The sequence below is a fragment of the Dicentrarchus labrax genome, unplaced genomic scaffold (genome assembly GCF_905237075.1).
Source record: "Dicentrarchus labrax unplaced genomic scaffold, dlabrax2021, whole genome shotgun sequence".
Classification (NCBI taxonomy): domain Eukaryota; kingdom Metazoa; phylum Chordata; class Actinopteri; family Moronidae; genus Dicentrarchus; species Dicentrarchus labrax.
In genome coordinates this window covers 7,717,257-7,735,300 of record NW_026136715.1, presented here as the reverse complement: position 1 = coordinate 7,735,300, position 18,044 = coordinate 7,717,257, and the positions used below count along the sequence as shown (strand labels likewise).

The 18,044-nt window shown below is 42.7% G+C and overlaps 2 protein-coding genes across 3 annotated transcripts; one reads left to right on the top strand and one right to left on the bottom strand.

Annotated features, from left to right (window-relative positions):
• Nucleotides 1-111: 111 nt before the first annotated feature.
• LOC127377045 (actin nucleation-promoting factor WAS) lies at nt 112-4,268 on the top strand. Of its 2 annotated transcripts, none has more exons than XM_051424604.1 (11): nt 112-338; nt 1,168-1,308; nt 1,506-1,592; nt 1,752-1,848; nt 2,258-2,287; nt 2,389-2,424; nt 2,542-2,743; nt 2,858-3,033; nt 3,140-3,732; nt 3,844-3,955; nt 4,060-4,268. In XM_051424604.1, the coding sequence occupies exons 1-11, from the start codon at nt 237-239 to the stop codon at nt 4,116-4,118; spliced, it is 1,635 nt and encodes a 544-aa protein (XP_051280564.1). In that variant the 5' UTR covers nt 112-236; the 3' UTR covers nt 4,119-4,268. The 2 variants fall into 2 exon arrangements, with proteins under 2 accessions (XP_051280564.1, XP_051280565.1); XM_051424605.1 differs by having other exon boundaries at nt 170-331.
• Nucleotide 4,269: 1 nt separating this feature from the next.
• On the bottom strand, nt 4,270-15,297 carry LOC127377044 (semaphorin-3F). The gene is made up of 18 exons (XM_051424603.1): nt 14,781-15,297; nt 12,770-12,906; nt 9,558-9,718; nt 9,376-9,438; nt 9,141-9,260; nt 8,857-8,950; nt 8,625-8,744; nt 8,362-8,507; nt 8,146-8,260; nt 7,975-8,044; nt 7,688-7,832; nt 7,378-7,600; nt 7,201-7,289; nt 7,064-7,105; nt 6,789-6,946; nt 6,636-6,703; nt 6,411-6,538; nt 4,270-5,902 (listed from the first exon to the last, which is right to left on the bottom strand). The coding sequence occupies exons 2-18, from the start codon at nt 12,879-12,881 to the stop codon at nt 5,525-5,527; spliced, it is 2,232 nt and encodes a 743-aa protein (XP_051280563.1). The 5' UTR covers nt 12,882-12,906; nt 14,781-15,297; the 3' UTR covers nt 4,270-5,524.
• Nucleotides 15,298-18,044: the final 2,747 nt, after the last annotated feature.

Sequence of the window (18,044 nt, the reverse complement as noted above, 5' to 3'; positions counted from 1 at the left end):
TGCCTCTGCTATGAAAATGGAAGTAACACATTCATTTCTGCTCCGTGAAGAGGGAAAGAAGAAAAGTGGGGGTTAGAGAAGTGTGGTTGGCCGTTTCCGGCTCTGATGTGTGCACAGAACAGAGAAGAGAAACTTCCTTTACTGTAGAGTTTAGTATTCTGACGGTGTAGAGAGGACGCTTTTTCAAATGCTGTACACATTAATTTAAGATAAACTGGGAGACTTATGAGAAGACCATGAGCCGTGGATCTAAATCTAAACTGGACAGCATCCAGAGCTCTCTGCTGAACCAACAGGAGAATGAGAAGCTGGAGGAGCTGTTGGGCAGAAGGTGTGCTGTAAGTTCTGAACTGGCCAGGGAGGGGATTGCTCATTGTGAGAAAGATAACCTGCTTTAGTTTTAGTCCTGTTCCTTTCTTATGGAAGAGTTTATTGTAAAAGTGAAAAGAGAAGCTAACAAATATAGTACAGGTTGTTCTTATTGCTATGTAAAAACTTTTTCAGTCCTGCGAGACCTTGGTGGTTAAACATCATGTCCTGAATTGTAATGAGCACAGTTGGTGGTTGAACCTTGAGTCGAAGACTTTTACATTGTATATTCATCTTAACTAACAACCATGTTGTAGTTTGACTGTTTTTCTGAGTTGCTTTGTTGTTTGTTTGTTTGTTTACATCCTCCTTATTTGTTAATATGTTCAGCTAAACTTGAATTCAAGTCTTAATTTTGGCATTTTCGGCAAAGGAAACAACCGTACGTTGATGCAAACGCAGTTTAAAATGACTTGCTGACATTAGGTCATCAAAAAGGAGGTAGCTGTAACAGGAAATGGTGGCTTAACTGTTTCTTCCTCTGGTGTCAGAATTAGACACCAGGCCTAGTCTAACTGTAGAGTGGAAGTTGATTCATTCCTGACCTTCTTTAAACTGTTAAAGAAAGTTGTGTCAGATTATCATAACAAAAAAAAAACATCGGCTGCACATTTAAACGACTTATGACAAATTTATAGCATTCCAGCACTTCAAATTGTTATCTGAACAAATGAAAGCAGACAAGGAAGTGAATCCTCACCACATAACTGCACATTTACATCCAGAAGCAATAAAATGCTCTCAAGTGTCCTATCAGCACTGAACTGTTTTCAATGTATGTGTTGTCTGTGTGTCTAGTCCGTGGCCACTGCAGTTGCACAGCTGTTTATGGCTTTGCCTCACAGTCCATCCACATGGAGCCTGCAGCATACTGGAGTAGTCTGCTTCGTCAAAGACAACCCTCAGCGCTCCTACTTCATACGGATGTTTGATTTGAAGGTAACAATGCTGCAGTCATGCTAAGAGTCTAATTAGATGGCTGTTGAAGTATATTTAGGCCCTCTTTGGACTGATGATCTAACCAATGTCGTCCTGTGTATTGAAGAATTACTAAACTATGACACAAGATTACTTACATTTTACATTTTACATGAGTAATACTGAGGGATTGATATATTTATCATGTTTTTCCACAGACAGGGAGGCACGTTTGGGAGCAGGAGCTCTATAACCAGATTGTTTACTCCTCACCACAGCCGTACTTTCACACCTTTGCTGCAGACGTAAGCAACCTCATTTGACCTCTTCCTCCAACTTGTTGTTGTTGTCAAGTTATGATGTGGTGCACTAAAATAATTTGTGTTAAAAATATCAAATCTTTATAGTCCTGTTTTTTTTGTTGTTTTTATTTATGTGGTTCCTTGTTTGTTCCCTGTTTGCAGGACTGTCAAGTCGGACTGAACTTTGCAATGCAACAGGAAGCAGAAGCTTTCCAAAATGCTGTCATCGATAAAATCAACCAAAGACACAACCGTCAAGGTCAGAGAGATCAGTGCTTCTACCCTGATGTTTATCTTTTTTTAAATGTTTCTTATTTCAAACATATTTGCAACTGCAGTATGTTTTGTATATGTTTATGGGCTAATATATTATTTGCAATATAATACTGGAAAAATATTGAAATCAACTTAAATGAGGTTGATCTTTGCAAAAATCTAAAACTTATTACAATTAAGTCCTTATCAAGAGATTCCTGTATCCATTGAACACAAATTATAATACATTCTCAGGAACTAATGGATTGATTAATATTAATAATTCATAAAAAGTTTCTTTCTTCGTCATTTGAGCAATTGTTTTTAACTGTGTATTTTAGCTGAATAAATATTGTATTATGGTGTGGTGATGTGACGCAAAATGGTTTCTCTCACCTCCTTGTTATTGACAGACAAGAAACAGCGCCCCCCGCCGCCTAATGGTGAGATAGCAATACATCTAATCTCTGTATAATTGTATTCAGGAGCAAACCATAAGATTAATAATATTCCTTTCCTCGTCCCCTGTTTCTGGTTACTGTAGAAAGAGGTTCCCTACCTCCAGTCCCATCTCAAAATGGTGTGTATATCTTTGATCTAAGCATGTTTCTACTGTAACTTTTACAACCACCAATATACATGGAATTTAACAGTAATAAAACACCACTCTTCATGTGCTCTGTATCTCCTCCAAAAGCATCACCTGGCAGCCCTGGTTCTTTTCACATGGCAACAGTGGACATCCAAAACCCAGATATCCAATCTTCACGCTACCGCTCCATGCCTTCACCTGCTGCTCCCTTAGTTGTGACCAGCAAAGGAAAGAAGGACAAGAAGGATAAGAAGAAAAAGGGCCTCAAACTCTCCAAAGCAGACATAGGGGCACCCAGTGGATTTAAGTGAGTGTTTTGAATGTGTTGCCTCGATGTCAAGCAGTGAAGTTTGGTTAATATCTAGAGAGGATGTTGTTATTTGTAACTGTGTCATGCTCTCCTTTTTTTCCTTTCTGTCAGGCATGTTTCTCATGTCGGTTGGGATCCAAACAATATTGACCCAGACCTGTTGAATTTGCTGTCGCAAGCTGGGATCGGTGAAAATGAGATGATGGATGAACAGACTTCCCAGCTCATCTATAATGTCATTGAGCAGTCTGGAGGCATGGAGGCGGTCAAAAGGGAGGTGAACAGAGGTTAGATTCACACTTTGTTCCTCCTTATTAATCTCCCTGCAGGCTAATGTAATAAGCTAAAGCTTAGGCTGAATTCTTATGCATGTCTTGTTCCATTGCATTACAGCTGGTGGACCTCCACCTCCTCCACCTGGCAGACAAGGGCCTCTGCCTCCTGTGCCAGGCTCCAGTCACTCTGCTCCAAACCCTCCACCTCCTCGAGGCCGCTCTGGTCCCCTGCCTCCCATCCCAGGCCCATCACAGCGAGGGAGCCCATCCCACCAGCCACCTCCAGCACGTGGAGGCGTGCCACCACCACCTCCTCCATCAAGCAGAGGCGGTCCACCACCACCACCACCACCAGCACACTCTTCACCTTCTCACTTCCCATCACCGCCTTCCAAATCCTCTAATTTCCCACCGCCCCCCTCCTCCCACAACTTGCCTCCTCCCCCGCCGCCCTCCAGCCAACAGCGCTCCATGGGTTTCCCACCTCCTCCTGTCCCGTCTACACCCAGCAGAGGAGGTGGAGGAGGCGCCCCCCCCCCTCCTCCCCCACCACCTCCACCTCCACCTCCCCAAACTTCAATTTCTTCAGATTTCCCACCTCCTCCGCCTCTCTCTGGTGGCCCGCCACCACCTCCTCCCCCATCTTCTGGAAAAGGAGAAAGCAGAGGAGCACTGCTGGATCAGATCAGACTGGGGAAGAAGCTCAGAAATGTAAAGCAACTTCGTTTTCGTAAAAACATTTAATACATGCTATATATAAGTTCACAATTTCCGAGTGTCATGATGCAATACATCATTGTCCTCTCCTGGTGTGTGTTATAGGTGACAGACAGTCCTGATGTAGCCCCGCCAACAACACCAGAGTCAAGTGAGGGCATCGTTGGTGCTCTCATGATGGTCATGCAGAAGAGGAGTAAAGTCATCCATTCCTCTGGTAAATATTAGAACATTAATTCCAAACTACATGACAAGTGTGTTGGAACCAAATTACCCAAAAAAAGTCTCACATCTTATAAATATATTTGTCTTCTCTTTCAGATGAAAGTGAAGATGAGGGCGGAGATGATGACGAAGACGACGACGAATGGGATGACTGAGTAATGGATTTTGAACTTATTTCAAGTTTGAGTTTAGTTACAGACTTCTCACTTGCAATAAATACTGTTACATGTGTTTAGACACACTGAAACTGTGTGTGGATCATTTTATAAACAAATAATAAAAGACTTGGAAGTGAAATAACACAAGTTTAAGAGTCTTCTGAAATGTTTATATATTTGTTTGAACATTTCCAGTGTAGGGTTCATCAGCATGACAGCATATAGCACTGTGTTACTCACAATGAAGGTGAATGGTGGCTCTGGCTGGAAAATGTCTTGTTCTTTGTGCTTCCTTTAAAAAGACCAATTTGAAAAATTGTAAACACAGCATATGACAGAACACCAACAATCAATACTAAAATGAGCCGGTTTCATTCCCGTTTTTATAACATACTGTACATAAAAAACATTATGTTCCTGTAACATTTTCTCATACATCTGTGCAAAGATCCCCAATTCCCTCGAATACCACCACCGACAAAGTGCATAACTGGAAGAACACTGTACGCTATACATATCTTCAACACTCACATACTGTAGGTCACTAGAGCACAGGACAGTAAGGGAGTCATTATATGACAACATCCAATGGAATTAGCTTAACAGAATACATTACACCTTACGAACATCAATACACACCAAGGTTGAAAACAGAACAACAGTAAAATGTACAACTTGCAACAAACAACAGTTATGCATGCAACATATGCATTCATCATATTATCTTCATACAAGAGTAATCCAATGACCATATCATGACCATATATATTATATTCACAATCAATATATTACATTTCTGTTTCAAGATACTTGAAAGTACCATATCTGTGGTTTTGCATGTTGAAGCCTATTAACTACATGCTGCATATACTTTACATCACATTTTACCATCTTCTAAAATGATCATTCAAATTGAACGGTCTTTGTTACTTTTATAGTTGCATTGCAATCCAGCTGCATTTCCAAAACTCCTCTTTATTTATTATTATTTTATTAAAAAGTTTTTTTTGGTAATTTTTATTTGTTTCTTGCACTAAAAACACTGATCTTCCACCATGATCCTCAAGTCACAGACACTGGGGTTTCCCGAAAGCACCTGAACTTAACAAGAAGAAGAAGTTTGAAAATAATTCTGTAAGTTGATTCAAATGTCAACAGGAACTGATACCTGAAATAGAAAATCGATCTAAAAATGTACGTTAGTGGTCACTGGTAATGTAAAATAAACACAATTTGTATTTTCTAGTTTGACGCTTGCAAAACCACCAATATGGTACTTTAATGACAGCATGGCACCATCACCTGCCTAATGAATGGAGGTGACACACAAACATGCATGTCAAACATAAAAGTCCACCATAAAGTCCAGACAGGCCAGTGTTGGACAACATCAGTCCAGTGCTTTAGCCGAGGCCTTGGTCCTGGCTCTCTGTGTGCCTGCGGCTGGTGCGCTTGCGCTGCTGCTGCTGTTTGGGACTGAGTTGTTCCCAGTAGGACTGGCAGTACTGGTTAATCAGTCTAATCTCCGGGGGGAAGGGTGTGGAGACGAGGGATGACTGTGTATAAGGTCCCACTTGGCGAGTTTTTGGCTCGTCGTCCTCATCTTGTGCAGTGAGAGCTAAAACGATGTCTCGATCCAGGATGCGCAGCGCCACACGGGTCACCGTGTGTTTAAAGTTGTTCTCAGTGGCAAGGCAGTGGTAGAGCCCCGCATCTGATTGGTTGAGAGACTTCAGGAGGATACCGTGGTTGGTCTTCAGAATACCTCCCACACGGTTGAGCTTCAGAAAAAAAATTAAACAACAGGAAAGTGAAAGTCTAGTATTTAAATTTGTATACAGAGTACAAAGAGGGCAGGGGGTTGATGCTCTTAAAGACAAAATAATGTTTTGGGAAATTTGATTATTCGCTTTCTTGATACCACTTTCATATCTGTACTGTAAATACACTTAGCTTAGCTTAGCTTAGCATAGAGATTGGAAACAGCTAGCCTGGCTCTATCCAAAGGTAATGAACTCTGCCAACCAGCACCTGCTACATATTGTTTGTTTAATCCATTCAAAAACCGAAGTGTAAGAACAATATGTTGGAGTTTCAGGGGGATGTATGTGGCTGATTATTTCTTGGCTGGACACAATGACTCTTGGTGTCTGCCTGTTACCTGGCAACCTCACAGTGTCAACAAGACTTGTATTTGTTGTGAGAGTGGTATCCATATTCATGTCTAACTTTCTGCAAGAGTGAATAGTCTTATGTCCCCAAACTATTCCTTTAATTGTTCTTCCTCACCAATTTCCTCTTTCCATCCCTCTGGAAGAGCCACTTGACGGTGGCCTGGGGAGAGCGGGGCTGACACTCCAAGAAGGTACTGCTGCCCTCCACCCCAAACTGCACTATTTCTCGCAGACGTTTCTCCACTGCAGAGATAGAGAGATGAAACGGTGACAACTGCTCAAAACATAACAAAATTTGTAATATTCATGATCTTTAAATGCCAAAAAATGTTTGCCACACCTTTAGCATTAAAGCCTCTGCACTGCCTCAGTGGGTCACCATGTTTAACATCCTGTCTTCTGCTCCTCCTGAGTAAAGGTCAGAATTAAGAATTAAGTTCACTTCCTTTGAATCTTGAAACAGTGCACTGCGAACATACAAGATGGTCCTGACCTCTTGGTCGACGGGGTGAAGGCAGAGCAGCTCTCTCCGTCCCAGGCACAGTAGGGGTCTCGAGCCAGACAGCAGTCCGAGCAGGCCCTGCCATACACACCACAGCGGTGCAGGGACACCTGGGTCAACCCCGCGTCTGATGACACATACAGCTGTTGCTGTGGTGACAAAAGCAAAATAAACTCAGTGAGACTGTGAAGAGTCTGTTGTGGTACAAGCACTGAAATGCCAATCTTTTATCTTTGATTTGTCTTTATTGTCTTGAATTTGCTTACTCTTTTAGAGGATATCTTCATTGTTTTGACTGGAGCTCTAGTCTGTAAATTATAAACAGCAAAAAGATTAATCAATAAGACTTTGTGTTTGAGTTCAAAGTATTTTTGCCTTTTCAGGAACACATATTTAGACATACCCTGAAAACCTCCACTTCCTCTAGTGTCAGTTCCTCCATGCTAGTTGGATCCTTAGGTAAAACTATAACTTTTTGGACAGTGCCTCGATCTGGAAGCGAGAGGAATTATATTTATGACCTTTACGAGATTTTCTTGCCAAACTAATCCTCCAGTCATCAGCCCTTTAGTTGTCTCACCTGTCCCCAGGAAGAGCACCTCATAGCGTCCATCCACAGCATCCACCTGATCCACCACCAGCGCAGTGAAGCGGTAGTCCACGCCGGTTCTCACCACCAGGGGGCGGCGGTGGATAGGATAAACTGGATGGAACATGAGGGGATGAGCTCTGATGAAATTCACAGCCTCATCTGAAAAGTTCTTGGAGGAACGGATACCAGGAGTGAAGGTTCCTCCTGGACACTGGATGGGAAGGGAGATGTTTAAATAATTTGGTAACTTTCTATTGATGCAAATTTAGTTTTTATTTATAATATAACAGATACGTACTGTTCCAGGCCGTGGGTAGGGAATCTTGCCAGTATACTCAGTCCATTGGTAATTATGGCCATGCTTGTGGGCAAAGGGTCCATTGAAGACATTACGGATATCAGCCATTGAGTAAACGCAGACTGCTGAGCCCTTGAACACCGAGCTTGAGCAGAAAGAGACAATTAAGGTAAGAAGCAGAAGTAGGAGAAAGCTTGCATCTTATCCCTGAAATTAAAAGCATTAATTGTCCACAAAAAGGTGGGATGACTTGGGAATTTATCAACCGACAAAAAAAAAAAACTCACCCTGCTGTAGTGAAGAGAGCGTACACCATAGGGTTTCGCTCATCCTGTGTGGGCTGAATAAACACATCGCCTGGAAGAGGAATGATACGAAATCAATAACACAATGATAAAAAGAGATGCAATTAAAATACTATCACTTTAAAAGCAGTGCTTATTTTATTGTGGCCTCACGTAGTTCATCAAATCGTGTCTCCACTCCATCTTCTCCTATCACTGAACAGATAAGACGAGCCTTCAGGAACGTCGTCCAGCGGTTCACCAGGGACTTCTGCCCTCCTTCATCATTCTAGACAGGAAGGAAATTGGGTCATGGCTCAATACGCAGAATGCGCTTCATATTACAAGGTAAGCTGCATATATTTTCACTCCATGTACGATTTTGCTCACCAGACACACTCTTCCCACCCTGGCTAAGACGCTGGGGCTCGCCCCACCACTCGAGTCTAGACTCTTCTCACGGAAAAAGAAGTAAAGTTTGTCGTCGTTCCTTTCTGCACTGTCAGGGATCTGCTGGATCTGAACAAACACAGGCTCTAGAGGATAAAAACAGATAAGCAGAGAGAGGATTGAGGCAAGTGGTTGCCAAATAAGAAGAGAAGCCATAACCTGTAATCAGAAACATTTACCTCCTCACACCCACACTTACTCACCATTGAGCCACCTGGAGTCATACTGCTCTGTTCTGATTGCTGTTCTCCCTCCCATGGTCCTAAACAGAGCAGCATCTGTACTCATGAAGTCAATATGGACCCCTGCGTATATGTTTCCATCTGCAGAGGGAAGGCAATAAAAGAACAAAAAGGTGAGATGTTGTGATTCAGTAGCATGGGGAATCTGATAAGGTTTTGTGTATTTTCTGCCTATAAATGAAGCATGTCTTACTGATCAGAACTGCGATGTTCTCCTGTTTGGGATCGTAGGAACATTTTCCTTTCCCTGAATCCACATACCCAGGGACCAGCCTAAACAGGTAGTCCTGCAGAGGGAAAGTATGCATAAAAATAGATTGCTAAAACGTCGTGAGGGAGCATGGGGAAATCATAAACAAATCAGTGTCCCAGTTTGTAGTACTAAAATATTTAGCAGGACAACGCTTTCCAGGCCTACTGCTGAGGGACTTTTGCGGTAAGTCCCACTAGGGGAACTGTAAATGTTTTTGTGTGTACCTCTGCCCTCCAGCCTCTGTTAATGAATGTGCAGATAGGTTGGTACGCCCCTGTTCCACAGGTGTAGAGGTGGGTGCGGTTCCACGGCTCTATCATCCGCACAAAGTTGGCACATTCACCCTGGACAAAGCGGAGTAAGACAAATGGAATTCAAACATCACTGTCGTCATTGTCCCGTCTTGAAAGCACAAGTCTCCGATTTTTGAAAGAGCAGGATGTAAATACATGATCCCACCTGTCTTCCCTTTCCTGTCATCTGACATTCTCCCTTTCTCTTAGCAGATGCTGGCCAGTGGATCTGTGTTTTTTAAGAACAGAAGACACCCGAAAATATTGGATTATTAAGGATCATTGTACATAGAGACTTAATGTCACATACGAAATGTAAGCGTTTAATAAAATAGAGTTTTTACGCACTATGAGGGGCTCCTTGTTGACATTGTGCATGTCCAGAGCCACCAGATACTCCCGGCTGCCCAGGTACAGACGGCCCTGATCCTGGTCCATCAGGAGGATGCGGTAGTCACTGGTGTTGAAGGAGAAACTGAAGGGTCGCGCTGCCCTTGTGTCCATCAGTTCTGTGTGAATAGTTTTCCAGCTTTGTTAAAAAAAAAACCCACATCTACACCATTTGGAAAACCAACAGCAGGGGGAGCAAAGGTTAGCTCTCAAAATCTTTTCACATTATTCCTTTTATGCCTTTAACATGTTTCATTACTGACATGGATGAACTTGCGGTCCCTTGAACAACACCCTTCTCACTTCTTTTCTGGAAAATGTGTGTCACTGATTAAATATAACTCAACTTGGTGCATTTTAAGAAACATATTTGCTTTTAAGATCTCAATATTTTATGTGTCCTGACTTTCTGATTGAGTTTAAGGCACCACATGCCCAGTGGAGTTAGATGAAAAAGCCGGTCCCTTAGGAAATACGGTCAGTGGAACTCGGAGCTAATTCTTAAGATCAGGATTGTGTTCAGCAGAGCGTAACCTGTTAAGACAAGCTGCAGTGGAAAATGTTTCTCCTTTTTTGTTCTCTTGAAAGCTTTGATTGAACAATTTTCATCTGCTGCGAGACAAATGGACTGTGTGCAGCACTCTACCTCCGAATGTGACTCGTTTCCATTCTTCCATCCAACAATTCATTGCATCATTTTAAAACACACACACACACACACACACACACACACACACACACACACACACACACACACACACACACACACACACATCTGTGTCATGGGTAAGGTATTGGTCACCATATGTGCACATTGGGACACAGTGTAAGCATGTTAAAGACAGCAGGCTTATATAATGACAAATGTTCGCAGAGACCCTCAGAAGCCGGCTTACAGGGATTCAAGAGGAAGCACAATCTTTATTTACATCAAAGTGCCTTCCATCTTCCTTTTGAGGTCAATGTTAACAGGATGCAGCCAAGGTGCCACTAAAATAAGCTATGCAATCGGATCTCCGGACGACATGAGATGGAGCCTTAGAGGTAGGATGAGGTCCGGTTCTGTTCCTGAGAGGTAAACACAGGATAACAAGCCTCTGGACAGGCTCCACTGGGCCATAGTGGATTCACTGAACAGGCTAAATGTAGAAACACCACACCCCTATACATGTCTCCATTCTCCAAAAATAGCAAACAATGTACTGCCATCATCTGGTAAACATTCAGCAAACACTTATCCCCTGACAACATTCTCACACTGATAGGGAAACACTAGGAAGGACACACAATTATAGTATGAAGCTTCAGCTGGGCCACTATAAGCTCTCATGTTACAACCTGACAACATATTGTCACTAAGGCACTAATGACCACTGCTGTTTAGTCTCAGGCCTATCCCAAGTATGAACAAACTGGTGACAGCACTGTGGGCGCATGAGATTCTGAAACATGGTTTCAATTACATTGCACATTTTGCTTTCTAGCAATGCTGACTAATTCTATCAAATGAGACTCAGTCAATCCCTTTGAAGTGTGTATAACTGACACAACCTCCCAGCGACAGAGGAAACAATGTAAGATCTCTATCCTCTGCAGGGCTCCTGTACCCCAGAGTGTCACTCAGACCGGCTCATTCGTTCAGAAGAGTCACATGTCCTCCAGCCGTCCCGAAACCTCCTCCACAGGCGCCTCGGGGAACAAAGAGACTCGGTGTCACAAACAATGAACAATAAATCCTTGGAGTGGCAGAAAACAGTTGGGGAGTAAATCCAACTTTTCTCCTTTTTGTTTGGTATTAGGGGGGAGGGGTGACTGAGGTCTGTGAATGTGGCTGCTTTATCGGAAAAACCTCACCAACAATCTAACAATTCAACACCTCTCAGCTGCTCTGAACAAGTTCTTATACATGAATTTGCCTCAGAGAGATCTGTACAGATGTGAATTCCTGTATCTTAACGCAAGGAAGAACATGATGAAGTTCAAGACCAAACTTGTGTAATTGTCAGACTACTACTAATAGTTTGTGCACCCTTCTGCAAAAAAACACACTGCAGTGTATAAGCTGTTTACTGAAAGGGGATTAGTGTTAAAGGTCATATAAAAATGCACAGCAATTACTCTCTCAAGCCTCAAATGGAACAGTTGCCGTATACGACAGCCACGAACAGCATGTAGACAGCTGTTTTCAGTCTTACAAAATCAGTTGAATTCAAAACAGCTCCTTATGTAGACTCCAACTGCCAGTTGTCATCAACCACACATCTCATGATTAGCTCACCTCTAATCTGCTTCAGATGTCTTGTTGAAATTGTACAAAACCATAAATGTTTCTTATTGAATCACTGCAGTTTAACAAGATAAGACACCAAACATGTGAACGCTGCCTAGACCTGACCTTGGAGCACAACATCTTGACTCACCTCCACATGAAAGCATGTTGTAAATCTGATTCACACCTCTAATTCTTACTTACGGGTTACTTCAGGTGTGACGTGTGTGTAGTGTGTTTGTTTGCGAGCGTGCACGTCCACATGTGCAGGTGGACTTAAAGTGACAGCATGATGGGGATGCAGAAATAACTGTAATCATCCAGCATTGTTTTGATCAAAGGTGTCATCCGCATATTTGTAACATGAATATCTGCTGTTAAAGATAATGAGGACGAGGAGCAGACTGCATGGGAAAATCCCAAATGCCTACAAAAAAGGGCGTTAAAAACCTCTATCCACCCTCATTTTGAACTCACACCTTGCGGCCAAAACATTAAAGCTCTGAAATATCATTTATCTCTTGTGATCAAATTTCAGGTGTTTCCTTCTTGTGTCATCATGTCAGACATCAAAAACAAAGAAGAACTGACAGGTCAGACTCCAGTGCGTGTTGGTTTTAGGGTGTGGAGAGAAACTTGGTCGGAGGGCACTACCAGTAACTAACCACACGTAATATCCACCTTTTGTTTCCAGTGTTGCACTGTTTGACATGTGGCAGGAAATACATTCTTTACATATGTATAAAGAGGAAACATAACCGCTGGTGTGGATGCGTGCATGGGAATGTGCATTAGTTTGTGTGTGCGTGTGTGACTTAGAGGGAGAAACCAAACAATTAAAAGAAACTATTATGACAATCCCTGCTGCCAGAGGAGTTTTAGTTAATCTGTATGAGCTCACCTTTGAAGGAGAGTCGAACCCGCGGAGCAGACTGCTGCAGGCCCGAGCCTCTGTAAACACATAAGGCCAACAGGAGGAGTTGGGCTCCAGATGCTGTCATGGTAACAGTCATGCAGGTAGCCCACAGAGATCTAAATCTGGACGAAAAAAGAAAGAGGAATGAACTATTATTATAGAATGCCCCATGAGAAATATGAGACAGAAAAAGAAGGAAGGACAGGAAAGAGAGTCTCTCTCTCTCTCTTTCTCTGATCTCTGTGATCAGAAGTTTGGCCTGCAGCCTTCCAAGGCGAGACGTATAGTTTGGCAGGAGAGAACAACGTCCAAATCTTCACACCTGCTCTGGAAAATATGACAGGCCTATTATTTATTTAAATGTAGTGAGGTATGTGTCAAGACTGTATAATGCTATTTGCAAGTCACATGGAAAAAGTCTGAAAAAGGAGATTTGTGTCTTCTTGTCTGTGTTCTTGTCTTCATCTTGTGCATTATTATTAGACATATTACAATTTCTTAAACATATATTTTATCCACATTTTCCTAGAAATGTGAATTTCAAAAAGGCTCAGATGCCCATCAGTGATTCCCTCTGCCTCTCTCTCAGTCTTTCAACAAAGCACGTCGACGTACTTTCAGAAGTTGACGAGTGAAATACATGACAGTTCAAAGAAACAGGTAGTCCTCGCTGAAACAATTTCTGACAGTTTAGGGGTGTTGAAACGTAGCCTAACTGTTAGACCTTAACTCAAGCATTCATTATGCATCTGCACTTTGCTGGAGAGGATCCCATATAAATTATGAATACTAAAAGCTGAGTCCACAACATCCATTAAATTGTCTCCCTGAAGGTGTGCTTTGCTAAGGCTATAAGCCATCCCACGGGCTTTTTTTTCTCTCATGGCATCCATGTAGCCAAGGCCTCCAGTGGCACAGGGTACAAGCCTGGAAATGAGGGCTTTTAGGGAGAGGTATTCATGGGGAAAAACTAGTGAGATTTCACAAAATGTTCATTATATTTCACAATACGGCACTCGGTTTTGTGTGACACATTGTGTAAAAATATGTCCACATTAAAAAACATGAATGATGAAACTGAACTGACTGGCATGCTGAACATTTAGAAATTAAAAACAGAAGCCACTGGGAACGCCTCACAGGCTTCCTGGCATAATCACACAGTTGCCATATATCTGCTCACCAGGGAAGCTTGATCTCGATTCCTCCAATCAAACACTGTATAATATTCACTGTTAATAATACATATGCACCATGAGATGTGTACTCACAATGATGTGGACACACAATTCTTGTCATAAAAGAGTCACAGATATTTGTCACCTAAGGAGAGGCTCGTCCATTAGAAGAGCACTGGATCAGTTTATAAAAAATAAATAAATAATTAAACATTTTCACCAAAAATGGAACTATTCATCTAATCATAGTGAAAATTAACACATAAGCATGTGAACACCACAGACATATTTCAAGCCTTATTGGAATAGTATTCCTATAAATGGTTAGGCAACAGGGCAAAATGTCTCAGTATAAAAATCATGTCCTACACATTATATTTAATGTACTTTAAATTAAAAGATGATGGAAAAATCTAAAGGTAATTTCAATAACTTATAAAAATATAAAAATATCTAACAATCAGCAATCAGGAACTAAAATATAAAAATATGCCTGTGGGGCATGTATGATGACCTGATTGTACTTGGTTGTATTTGAATGAATAACGGTATTTCTGCTGGTTTTCTGTGCTGGGTGGTTCCAGCAGGACAGATTAAAGTTCGGCTATAATAACATATGGTTTCCCTTTAAAAAATAATTATAGTATTTGAATAGCCTAGTTCTTTTTTCCGCGGAGTGCGCACTTACCTGTGAACTCAACATCCAGAAATAGGAACCGAACAAATGTGTGCGCCTCAGCCATCTACCCTTTAGACTACGCTACAGAGTAACCAAACATGAGTTAAAAGTTAAACCAGAGGGAAGTGAAATGTCTTACCTTTGAAAAAAGCTGACTTTCTCGGTGCCCGCTACGCCTCTGAGGTCCAAAAAACTTGCGGGATGTTACCGCTGCATTCCCCGCGTTTAGTGCCTCGGAGCTGGATTGGAAAATGTCCCTTAGCAGCGCTGCGCAGGAATAAAACAATCCGATAGGTTTGCAAATTCCCCTGGAGAGAGAGAGAGAGAGAGAGAGAGAGAGAGAGAGAGAAAATGCTGCCTGTGTGATCAGTTGCTATTAACCGACGGCATTTCTTCCATGAAACATAAAAAAGAAAAAGAAAAACACACAGCTGATCCCTGAACGCTTGCTCCACTCTCTCCACAAAAAAAAAAGTTTAAGCCTGGATGGCAGCAACCATCACCGAGATGTGAACAAGATGTTGGTCCTTTAAAATGATCCTTTAAAGGCAGTTTGAGGCTGTTTCAGCGTGAATCAAGTGACCAGGTGCAGGTGTTGGGAGAGTGTCTGCCCTGCTGTCCTCTCCCTTCTGTTCTGCCCCCACCCAGCCTTCCCTCTCCTGTTGGCCCACAGCAGCATTGGACCAAACCTCTTGGTACACCATATGGGTATGATTAACCCTGTCACTGCTGGTGAGTTTAACACACTACCTCCCCACTCCACTGTAAACTGCTATTAATCTATGTCTGCTCAGTAGTTCTGTCTTGGCAAAGTTTATTAAAGCTGAATAATTCAGTTAAATGGTGATGGGCGACACAGCAGCTGTTTGATATAAATGTTTTTCTCATGCACCGAGAGGGCCACAGACTATTCTTATACGTGATGCAGGGGCTGAAATTCACTATTAAAGAGGAGCCAGGGAGCAGGAGAGGGCTGCTCCTTAGACAATGTCGCCGTTACTCCTCAGTTCTACATAAGAGCCAGGTCAACCGAAAAAAAGATTCCTGGGATTCCTCTCTGGCTGGCTCCAGCACTCATGACAACAGTGACAAAGCAACCAGGAGGGAGGGGGGACTGGACGTAAAGGACATCCATCCTGTTAACAGAGCCTTGAGCTTGAAATTAAAACAGCTTTCAGGGTGCCTCTCATCATTACTGGCTTTGTGGTGAGCTCTGACGCAGTATGGCGCACAAGACACAAAAGCAGAGGCTGAATGTACTCTGAGCTACGGCTCTGCAAAGACAGTAAAACTGAATAAACACATGAGGCAATGTGGTTTGTCAGTGTGTAAAAAGGTCACAGAGGAGGGCAGTTCTTGGCACGACTTACAAAGCTTTAATACGAAACTTTTTGAATTTATCTTTTTAGCACATTCTGGGGTTTGATTCATCGGCACACAGACAGAGAGTGTAAGCACCTTATCTCAAATTGGGTATCAGCCAGATGTGATCCACAGGCAGTGGTGTGTCAAGATGTGTCCAGGAGGGAGTCTTTGTTTCCCGCCCCACAGGAGGCATCCCTCTGTTTCCAGCTGAGGAAATGAGTCATAAGTGTGTGCCGAGTTCAGATTTCCGTGTGCACTCAACTTTGGCCATGGACACCGGTACACTGACTGGCTCCCACCGCTTCCTAAGCAAGCCTTAACGTCATCCACATCTCTGACTGTACCATCCTGCTGTCTTATCTGCACCTACCACTGCCTCAACTTGCTAAACAGATAGCAACAGCTCTTCACTCATCGGTGCAATAGGTATCGGTCCTGTGTATAAAAAGCAGGAAATAGTGGCCCGAACAGGCCTGTTACCTCCAAACATGATAGATGGATTTTGTATCATGGGGACAGACAGCATGGATTAGAAAACAAACACTGGGTCTGTTTTTTCTGGTCGACAAAAAGGATCTTCTCATCTAATGGATAGGTAGTGTGAAACGCGAGGTAGACATTTATCCCTGTAGGCCAAAGGCTCCAGATAAATATCAGTCCCTCAGACACATCAATCATGATATTCTAGGGGCTGAATATTGTCCCCTCGAGGAAAAACAACCCATTATTTTGACCTACTGATGGTCTTTCCTAGAGTATATTGATGAATTGAAGAGTGTTTGAACATGCCTGCTATAGAAAGGCAAGTCGAGAGGATCACCAATGCATGCTGGGAAAAGACTATGACCCTGAGAGGAAATTATAGGGTTAGAGAAAATAATGGTGCAATACTCTTCAGGATTATTTGCTCTATTTTCAACCACAACACTTCCCACATGGCTGTACAAGTCTTCTAATTATTATCTTACAGGTCAGAAAAAAATGTAAACACCCAAATGCAAGATAAAGGGAACAGGTGCTGTGTGACATCCATGAACTTCACACATCAATGGTTATCAAAGGAGAGCTACTTTGGAAAACATCTTTGACATGAAGGGCGCATACGTGGCGCACATTCCAGTCGCAGCCTGCTCGCCTCGCACTGTAAGGTGATTGCAGGTTTTTACAGAGAACACTGTACAGGCATTCTGTAGCTGAAGCCTCCCAGAGATGGAGCATCCGTCTGCAGTCGTCCAACATGCCACGTGTCCACAGGGCCGGCCAGCCAGCCAGCCAGCCACCATCTGCCTTGAAGACAAGACTGGCACTCTCCCTTGCTATAAAATGCAGCTGGGAGAATCAACAGCTGTCGAAGAAGAGCTCTTTCCAAATAACAAGGGGTGTTTGTGTGTGTGTGTGTGTGTGTGTGTGTGTGAGAGAGAGGGGAGGGAGGGTTACTGTACATGAAAAGGAGGATAGTGAGGATGTGAGGAGGATGAGAGAAAGTACAGTGCTTGTGTCTTAAAAGGTAAATCTGTCAGCACTCTTGCAGAAGCCTTTGGTAATAGCTGCTTAACGGTTAAGTGCAAAACTGTTTTTTTGTTTTGAGTGTGTGTGACTTCAGCTCCGTCTTAACCTCTTGGTCTGCGCTCAGAGATTCAGTGAAAAAAATTGTCATTCTGGAAAAAAAAGTGAGAACAGAGGGCATGTGGCTCTCTCTTTGGCAGACAAATCTGTACACCAACATACATGTATAGGGTGTGTGCATATAGACATAGGATGCAAACATACACACACACACACACATGCATTTGCTCTGCTGCTTCAATTAAAATGAAAACGATTTGTCTTATCTCTCTCTGCACCCTTCCTTTCTCCTCCCTTCGCGCACATCCTTGAGACACACCGGACTCCAGGTGAATTTCAATGTCAAAGACACGAAGGTAACGCAAGCGCTGCAATCTGTTCATTCTGTCAAGTGGTTGTGTGTGTAGGTGTGCGCGTGCACTTTGCATGCGTGTGTGTACTGTATGTGCAATGCGATTGGTGGGGGGTAGGC

Bases quoted from the DNA above. Each gene is read 5' to 3' on its own strand.
- LOC127377045 (XM_051424604.1), top strand. From the start codon at position 237: ATGAGCCGTGGATCTAAATCTAAACTGGACAGCATCCAGAGCTCTCTG. The intron at 1,849-2,257 runs GTCAGAGAGATC...TGTTATTGACAG, and splicing joins CCAAAGACACAACCGTCAAG to ACAAGAAACAGCGCCCCCCG. The intron at 2,744-2,857 runs GTGAGTGTTTTG...CCTTTCTGTCAG, and splicing joins GGGGCACCCAGTGGATTTAA to GCATGTTTCTCATGTCGGTT.
- LOC127377044 (XM_051424603.1), bottom strand. From the start codon at position 12,881: ATGACTGTTACCATGACAGCATCTGGAGCCCAACTCCTCCTGTTGGCC. The intron at 7,601-7,687 runs GTACGTATCTGT...CTTCCCATCCAG, and splicing joins CCTACCCACGGCCTGGAACA to TGTCCAGGAGGAACCTTCAC. The intron at 6,704-6,788 runs GTCAGGACCATC...ACCTTTACTCAG, and splicing joins TTCACCCCGTCGACCAAGAG to GAGGAGCAGAAGACAGGATG.